The sequence below is a fragment of the Rhyacophila brunnea genome, unplaced genomic scaffold, assembly GCF_057557595.1.
Source record: "Rhyacophila brunnea isolate RB1 unplaced genomic scaffold, BYU_Rbru_1.0 scaffold_11, whole genome shotgun sequence".
NCBI lineage: Eukaryota > Metazoa > Arthropoda > Insecta > Trichoptera > Rhyacophilidae > Rhyacophila > Rhyacophila brunnea.
Window position 1 is genome coordinate 15,824,464 of NW_028232763.1, and position 10,246 is coordinate 15,834,709.

General features: G+C 31.4%; 1 protein-coding gene across 1 annotated transcript in view; it reads right to left on the reverse strand.

Moving 5' to 3' along the window:
- The window catches only part of LOC147078414 (protein dissatisfaction-like), a 107,780-nt gene extending 107,134 nt beyond the window's left edge, over positions 1-646 (reverse strand). Inside the window, exon 1 of the mRNA XM_085960469.1 lies at positions 472-646. Coding sequence (XP_085816595.1) covers positions 472-646 — 175 coding nt within the window. The remainder of the gene's footprint in view (positions 1-471) is intronic.
- Between the last annotated feature and the right edge of the window lie 9,600 nt (positions 647-10,246).

Consider the following 10,246-nt stretch of genomic DNA (forward strand, 5'->3'; position numbering starts at 1 on the left):
AAATAATATTTTGTTGTACAGCATGTTTTCTATGCTCGCACAAAATTTAAAACTCCTAAACCTATAAATAAATGCGTTATCGTTCTTCAAACAAAACAGCCAACTGCATGTGCCAAATTTTTCAAAAAATAGGTGTTATATCTTACCACTGAGCCAGTTAGTAATAACCACCGCCGACTCTATATTCAGGTGTGAATCTGTGTAGTATTTTCGCCGTTCGCTCAATTTAGTAACCAAATACACAATTCAAAGTGGCTGAATCAAAATCAGTTCACAGAGGATTATTTACAGATAAATCGGTATAAAAATGGGTACGTTTTAAGTTAATTTCATTATTGTCTGCTTATGGTATTTGGTTTTTGGGTTTTCATCTACAGTTTTGTGCATTAGCACCTATCATGATCTAGATTTTCTCCTCATCAGCGACGGGCAGAACATCGAGACTGCTTTATATCTTGCACTACTCATTACAGGTGGTGGCAGTTTGTAAACTAAAAACTAGCCTCAAGAGAAGCCTGGTCCGCCTTTTCTTCAACCAATATTGAATTATCGTATCGAGGAAAGACGTTAAATGGGTGTGTGCGGCGTGCATGAATATGGCAGAGTTATTTGGTGCTTGCGTGGCCTGGGGAGTTTCCATGAACATGTTAAAATATTAAAATCGTAATTATTAATAAACTATAATTTTGATGGATCGATCGCTGTAATTTTCCCTAAGTATATTATGATAACACGATTTCAATATATTTTTTCCACGATTTGTTTTAAAGTTTTCCGAAAATTTACTACTGTTTGCTAATTTACGGCATAGGTAGAATCGTTGGAACGCTTTGTGGCACTGATACGTTGTCGTGATACTAATTTGTCACCCGATGGCACTCTCGGGAGAAGACTACTGAACTCGAATTAAAAAATCTTATTTTAATATTTTTTCATCACCAGAGTAGATAATATTATAATCTACTTTCATAATCTGAAGTTCCAATGGTAAACGGCTAAAGCTATAATGAGTCACTTAGAGCAGCGTTTGCATTCAAATTCCTGATAGTACAGCTCAATACATCTCTTATGGGAATACCATAGGTAATAATATTATTATACTTAATGGAATACGCTCTGTAACGAGCCCGAAATGTCGAAAAAATATAAATAAGGACACGTGACAACCAATACAAAAAATACGTATACTTACTCTAAACTCTGTAGAAATGTATCTATTTTGCATTTAATACATATACTTATAATACAAAGAATTTTTAAAAAAAATAGCATTGTTGAAGGGATTGCACTCAAATTTTCACAGTCATGGCAAAAACGTGTATATTTTCAAAGTAATTAAAACTTATGAATAATTGATGCTTATTTGCCACATTAACTCATTCACTTCGGACCAGTTAATTACTATTTAATTACCACATTTAAATAACATGCTAATAATATCTAATGGCCATTTAATGCCAACACGGCAGCCGTGTCGTCAGCGCTTTATGAGTTAAATTGGTACAGCTCGATTATGAGGAATACAGAGGCAACTACATTTTGAAAATACCCGATATACTGGATTATTTGTTAGGTTAACCTAACCTAACCCAACCTCACCTAAACTAACCCAAACTAACAAATAATCCAGTATATCGGGTATTTTCAAAATGTGTTTTCCGCTGTATTCCTCATAACCGAACTGTACCGTTAAATTAAGTTGATTAAAAAAAATAGTATAATTCGAGAAAGTTGGAATGAAATATTTTATTAGGTACCTACCTACGTGATGAGTACGTATTCGTTCGGTTTAATTATGCTTGATAGTTAGTGAATTTTCTTAATCTAATAATATGTGTTCGTTTTTAAATATAAAATAATAAAATTGGCTGTAAGTTATAATAAAGTATCTTTCCTAAGGCTGGCGTGAAAGTTCGCGTACTAATGTACATTTCATTAGGCGTCTGAAAGCTCCCGAGAAAGAGTTAGTGAAAGCGAGGCAGCCCGCGGCGTGTGTGACCGATGCCTTACCATCGCCCTCCTAATATCCCGCCTAATGGATCACCTTTTACCAAGATGTCCTGAGATTTATACAGTTATCACGTCGCTTTATGAACGCTGCTAAAACATATCTGCCATTAAGGAGCAGTGACGCAAATTCGCGTTATAAATCGCTTTATATTTCGTGTTAAGCGGTGAGAATTTAATTGATATCGGTCGGTGCGACGATTTTCATTTTAATCATATTTCTGAAATATCTAGGTATTTAATATTTTTTTTCAATACAATCCGATAAAAAGATATGTCATATTATATGTCTATTCGTAGTTTCAATAATTGAGTTTAAGTCAGAAAAACTTTTCAATATTGTAGTAAACGAGTCGGGAATAATTATAGCAATTATTAACTCACAATACCGCTACGATGGCAACAATAGCTGCGTGCCTATACATCGAACGATACTTCATACGGAATGACAACATCCTCATATTGATGTGTCTACGTACCATAGAACTCTTATCTTAACAATATAAGGTCTATATTATTTATCCTTTCTTTACTAATATTTTCGTCCATTCTTCTGGTTGATGCATTTTTAAATACATTCACTTTTCTGTGATTAATGTATATTCTCCATCCCTTATAATCATCTGTCTTTCCCAGTGCCAGTACTCCTCAAAGATAACCCCTAATATTTTTTTACTTCAACCCTCTGCTAATTTCCTCCCCCCTATCTTTATGTCACGCTACCCAAAAACGACTTGCGTCACCGTTTTTTTTAGTTCATAAAACTACATTAGATCGGCGGTTCAATGTTACCCGTCCATATGCCATTCATATGATTGTGTATTCTCATAGGCCTAGAAGTAAATGCACAAATGCACTAATTAAAAATTCTAATTCTTAATATATTACGTATACTATTTCATATAAAAACGAAATTAAATAAAAAGATTTATTCAAAAAAACTAGCTTTATTTGCGGACCACGAAAATCTTAAGTTAAAAGTTTCCATGCTAAAATAATTATTATAATAAGTTAAATCTTGCTTTAGATACATTTAAAATATAAAGCAGTGATAAATCCATCGTAAATACGCCATCGTCATAGATGAGGATTATTTATATACCAATTCCATCAATGTTGATTACATTCCGTGATACAGAAGTTTGTCACATTTTTGATAAATCCAGCATTGAATAACAATTTTACAATAATGTGATTATTATTAAGCACACAATCCTCATATTTTGATTAACAAAACATTAATATTTAAATAAAAAATGACAAAAGTGTTTAGATAAATTATTTAACCCGCTATAATCAAGTGGAAAATCTATTCATTGCTTGCAGATATAATTCCAAATGTCTGCAGCAATAACAATATCACGTCACCGAGTTTCGTGTGAAAATACACCCTCCACCAGATGACAGCTAATGTCTGAAAATAAAGCTCGCAAAGTAAAAAGTATGCTTACGTACATTCAGAAAGTACAAAAGCACAGAGTGGTGCACTCCCAAAGGCGTGACATATATACTTTCATACCAAATGTACCTAATGGCGGTTACTTACCTACCGTATATCAACCTAGTGTGAAGTGTCATTTACAAGGTTTCCGCTACAAGTTTTCGCGTGGTTATGTCTATTAGATTCACGGTTTTGTATATTGGCGGGTGAATTTGTGTATCCAGGTTCTTAAGTGAGTGATTAAATACAATAAAATTAATTGAACTAATCGATACAAGTATATAATATATACAATATGTTTGATCCACTTTTGAGCCATCTTTTAAAACAAAAGCGGTTGAAGCGGCTAAAAAGAAAAATATTGCCTCACAGAACCTAAATGTTGACATATCTACGGTGGGGTCCCGACAACACCGCCCGGACATTTCCGCCCAGGCATTGCCGCCAAAACAATTTAGAAATGAGACAATTTTTATTTTTATATAATATTATATTTTACATACACAGATAAAAAAAAATACTTATTCGTAAGTATATAAAAAAAATATAAATTATTTAAAATTAAATTTCAATATTGTGTGTTCTTCTTAAATATTCTAAATTAAAAATATTACCATACAGAGGCATTAAATAAGTGCTAAAAGCTGATGATTTTAAGTTATTACTCGACTAACAGCTGGAATGAATTAAATCTCAAATTACACTGATTATCGTAAGTATGAAAATTTCTATCGATAGGCAATTCGAAAAACTAAAAAATCACTTGTTTTATATATTTTTGTATTTTTTGCGGGCGGTTTTATCTAGGCGAATTTGTCCGGGCGGTATTGACGAGCACTGGCACGGGCGCATTTGGTTTGGCGGCAATATCTGGGCGGTTATGTCTGAGCGGCAATGTCTGGGTGGAAGTACATATTATTAATCAATAAGATAATGTGTGCGAGTTTCATCAATATTGGTGAATTATAATGAAATTATTAAAAAAAATATGTGTTATTAAAATACATCTTTATAATATAAAATAACTAGAGTAATTCTCTGCCATATAATTAAAAATAGTCTTTCATAAATTTTATAAGTTGTTCTTTCATACATATTTATCGATTTCGAACGCTCTATAATTCATAATGTTATATTATTCAATAGGTAAAATGTGTCATTATTTTTGTTATATTATCATATTTCAACTGAATTTTTTTAATTTTATTTTGGGGGGTGGGTAATTTTGAGTAGGCAGCAGTCACCTTTGGCGCGTCCCTGGCATCCCACAAATAATATTTTCTAAATAAATTTTGAAAAATTCTCAAAGCTTCATAACGTTATAATATTATAATGTTATTATATTACTAAGAATTTAATAACGATATCGTATTGTGTTTTCGTTATATTTTCAAAATTAATATGAGACAAAGCTTATTCTGAAATTCTCAGAAATAGCGGCTGTGACCTTTTCAATGTCGATTTTTTTATTTTGCTTTTTTTAATTGGAAAAGGTGAGTTTACGTTTCATTACATAATAATATCAAAAGGTAAACGCTTCGTGATTTTTTTCAGTTAAGCCGGAACTACACGAACCGCTTCTAAAGAAATAATGTTTTTGAAACCAATATTTGAATTTTGACTCGAAGAGAGAAATATCTTATAGCATACAGAGCCGACCCGTGGGTAGAGCAAAATTGGCTACCGCCTGGAGTACTGCGACTAAAAGGGCGCACAATTTGGAACCATGAAATTAAAGTGTAATTTTTGATATTTGAGTTAGGATTTCTAGGAAATCTACGAATTCTAGGCATAGAACTTCTGACCTGATAACATAATATACTCATTGTCAAACGCACCTAAATAATATTCTGTTATGGCATAACTTATTTATTTAGAAAAAAGTATTATGGCATTACAGCGATTGACCAATGCGCCATAATACATACTAAATATAAATTATAAAAGTGACTTAATTACAAATAACAACCAATATAATAAGAAAGTAGAAAAGAAAGTATGTGTTTACAGATAAGTACTTACCTTGTTACAAATAAATAATAAATTAGAATTCCATATTTATCATTTATACTGCTTTTTGTCCACATTGACTGTGTTATTGAACTTAACATTATTTATATATTATACCATATACTTCGCCATCTCTGATTTTAGTAAGATCATATGGGCGGGGCGGGCCTCCATAGAATTGTATTAACAGATTTTGTGTTTACGATAAATGGATGTCAGCCACTTGCTCAACCTATTAGGTCCATACTCTGACTCCAAACAGAAATTGAAAAACAATATGTGTATTTACCAGACCAATCCGAATTTGGGACCCCAGACATTATAAGCCAACGCTTAAGCCGCTCGGCCATCGTGGGGCCGTTGATATAATTATTTATGAAAGTATTAATTATCAAATAAAAAAACATAATTATGTACTTGTATGCATACAAGAGCATTTTTATGGACATTCAGTAGGTATACATTTTTAAACACCGTTTTGTTGGTATATACAGTAATATTATAATAAAATTATTATAAAAATATGTATTTTAGGATAATTATATTATATACTAGGTTATATTTATATACCTATAACCCTTTTTGTCATCCCGGATATTCCAATTTAAATTTCCTAACAGAATATTTTAAAATCAAATAAATGTATCAATTAGTGTCAGAGTAGGCTATAGTACTTTACACCACAGTTTCTAACATAGGTAGAAGTACCGAACGGTTACTATTTTTTTTAAAGTTTGAATACGATAAATCGTCGGAAGCTCCGATTATTAATTATAATGTCAGTATGTGTTCATTATATTTTGTGAATATGTAATGAATCACTTACTACCACCGAAATCGCAGTATTTATTTTCGAGGAATTTCTTATAAACCACATATTATTATGTAGGTAATACATAAAAAGGAGTGTCACATTTTCATTGTTGTTAACAAGGGTTAAATCAATATTGTATTATTAATATAAGAATAATATTGAACGTACATAATTTGGAAGAATTTCAGTAACATACCTATTTAACTTTTTAAAATATATAGGAAAATGCAAAGGTTAGCCGGACGGAAAAGATAAAAATTGATAAAACTATTAACAACAAAGGCACACATGGAGACATTATATAAACACTAACCTAATGTAGAAAGTTTGCGACCATGATATTAGTAAATTAGGGTAAATATCAACCAAAGAAACTGCGTACGATATAAGGCAAGCTTAACATTTTTTCCATTTGACATTCCAATAGCTCGGGGCGATTCAAGATTTAAAATACACACAGGAACGCCGGAAACAAGAAAAACAATCCAGAACAAGCCTATAGGTTTTCCAGGCAGGTAACATTCGGAAAAATAATTTAAAAAAACTTTTACCCATGTTCCAGGTACTTGGAGAGATGAAAATAAGAATATAATATATTCGCGATCAAATTTTCGGGTATGTATATAATATCATTTCATTACTTTCTTTTAAAATATACTATTAAAATATTATGATTCTGTGTATTATATAATAATAAAAAAATCTTTATACCCCACCAAAAGTCAGAAAGTTAACATTTTGTATTTGTCATTGAATCAATAGATACGGTTACAATCTCAACAACTAAAATCAGCAGACGTCTTAAATTCATTGTCTCATCGATCATCAATCTCATCTCAAGTACTTTTCTTTGCTCATTACATCAGTGTCGACTAAATCTACACGAATTGATAATAAAAATGGACCGTCTTTCTATCTATTTGTTTGATTATAGCTATAAAAATACTAGTCTAATATTGATGAAACTTGTACGTCACGGATCACTCCAATATTTTCTGTTGTAACTTACTTGAACTTGCTAATAATTTTGAATGTATGTTCGTTCAGTAATTAGAATGGTATATTCTTAAAATCTTGTGAATTATTCATTGAATAAAAGAAATAGTTAATTATAAATTATATTTATAATATATTTAGTCGACTTATAAAATAAATTAAGATAATATAGTGTATTTTTTATATTATATTATATGTATTTAAATAGCTACCTACCTAAAATTAATTTGGTGGTGACTTATTCCCATATGATTCGAAGTAGGTAATGAAATCGCGTATCATTTATTTGTTATCTTTATAGAGATAAGAAAATAAATAATAATACAGTGGAAACTTACTGCATTTTTTAAACAAATATGAATGAATTTAGGTTTTGGCGGTGGTGGGGATTGGTAACTACCGCCGACAGCTGATAATAGAAAGTAGCTATAATACATACCTATACGATAAACAAGTGCAGGGTATCATGAAGGATTTAAAATGCCGCAATGTACGAATACTTAATAAAGTTCACTGAAGTAAGGATTTAAATAATATCAATATTACATCTTCTTCTTCTTCTTTCGCCCTGTCACGACCAAGCATTGAAGCATAGGGCAAGCACAAGTTCGTGCCACTTCCCTCGATCCATCGCCAACTCTTGCGCCTCCCGTCATGCCAGACCTGCAGTGCGTAGATCGCTTTTGTAGGACCGGTACAGGGTGAGGAAAGGCCGGCCACGACGACGGAACCCTTGAGTCTGTGCCACAAGAGTACGAAGTGTCGCACATTTGGCTTGTATATATATATAAAAAGATAAATAGAGTACATAAACTGAGTAATAACGGAAATATCTTTCCATTAAAAATTCTGCTTATCTATGATAATATTGTCTATTGAAGTAGAGAGGCATTTAATTTAGATTTTGATGATATATAGTTACTGACTTTACTACAAAAGAGGCATGGAAAGTTTTTTTATTTTAATGGTTGAGTGTTGCGACTAATAATTAATAGTATATTTATGATAAAAATTGGGTGTATATTAAATAAATACTAAGGAAAATTATTTTGTTTACATGTTGTACAATAATTGCATAGTAAAAATGGCGCGAAAATAATAAATCTGTGTAGTATTGTTAAATGGTACAAACCAAATGTTTCAGAAATATCAACCAAATAGGACCTTAGACTGGTGATTCGGGTAAATGTCTATTATATTTATTCACTTTTTATGACTAAAAATAATTTTGTATGTTTAGTAGCATATATTTTGTTAGTAATGTATATATGTTACGCCGAATGTGCGAAATTGAGTATTACATGAAATTGGCAAAATTTTGCCTAAATCATGAAAAATGCAAGCCCGTTGCCTTATTCATGAATTAGACAAAATATCTGGCGATTGTGTGAAATCGGCAGTAATTTTTCTGCCTAGTTCATGCATTGGACAAATTAGATAGTAGCGCTACGGTGGTATTTTTTGCAACTAAACTAAATGTGTGAAGTGCTCATGCATTGGTAAAAATGTACATCTATGGTCAAAATAGATGATCGCGTCCGGTGGTGTTTTTTGCAACTAATCAAACTAACCAAATGTGTCAAATTTCATTGATTATAATATAAAAATATACCAATCAATAACTACAATGACGTTCATATCCATTTACTATGCGCAAAAAAAATCTAGAACTATAATATGATAACGGAAGAATTTTGTTGAAAGGTATTTTCGCGATTTGATTCGTGCTTGGGTATCAATCGTGCGATGGTCGATTGTATGTTTGTGATAGTTTGTTGACACTTGTTAGCTCACCTCGAAATGGACATTCAGTTGAATAATTTAATTCAGAATTACAAAACCTAACCTAACCTAGTAATAATAATATTATATTATGTCCAATTATAACTAATAAAACCATCCGTATTAAATTTACTTTTTCTTCTGTCTGTTGACAGTTCAAGAATTCCATACCCTGGCGAATTCATGTACTCAGCAGAAAATTTACCTAATTCATGAATAAGGCAACAGGCGTGACTATTATATTATGATTTAGGCAAAATTTTGCCCATTTCATGAAATAGTCAATTTCGCACATTCAGCGTAACATATATACAACACATTTCTTAGATATTAGAGTCATGAAAGGATGATAAAAATACTATATAATAATTAAGTACAAGAAAAAAAAACTTTTTATATACAACGTTTTTAAATTTTCTGTTGAATCATATAAAGAAATACTGAATAATGAAATGTCATTTCATATTGATTTCTATAGTAACGCACGTATATATTATTTAATATTTTAGTTTCTAGGACCCCCTAGCAACCAATATTGGTATCAAAATAACTGTCCATACAAAACAGAATTAACTGAAAATGAATTCAATTCTGCTTAAAGATGGCTAAAAGTATTAAAATAATTCATTGGCATCGTGTTCTGATATATTCTAAAAGTTTCAAATGTCTAGCTAGTCGGGAAGTTAGTTAAAAATCGATTGCTAGATTTGTACCGGACAAACAACCACCGGACAAATAAGAATACGACATAAGAAAACGTTGTAATAATAATAAAAATAGGGCGGTATTTTATCTAGGGACGTGAATAACAACCTTTATAGACTGCTTAAATTATTTTTTAAGTATCTGCCTATTTTTATATGAAAAAAATATACCGATAATTTGAATTACTATTGTAGGATCGATAAGACATTAATATCTGGTGGATTTGTTGGAGTCCTGGTGGATGGTGGAGTGGATTTTGGATTGTAGATTTTAGACTTTATTATTATGCATGATTGTTTTTGATTGCGCAGTGTGCGTCGATAGCGTATTGGTAGGAAATGCGACTGATAAACCCTTGGTACAAAATTATAATTCGCATGTCGCCTAAAAATAATTCGTTTGTAAAATAGACGTGGACATAAAACGAGAAGCATTTTTTCGAGGTAGGTCCTACAAATTAACGTAAACATTAAAATAGTTTATATTAGTTT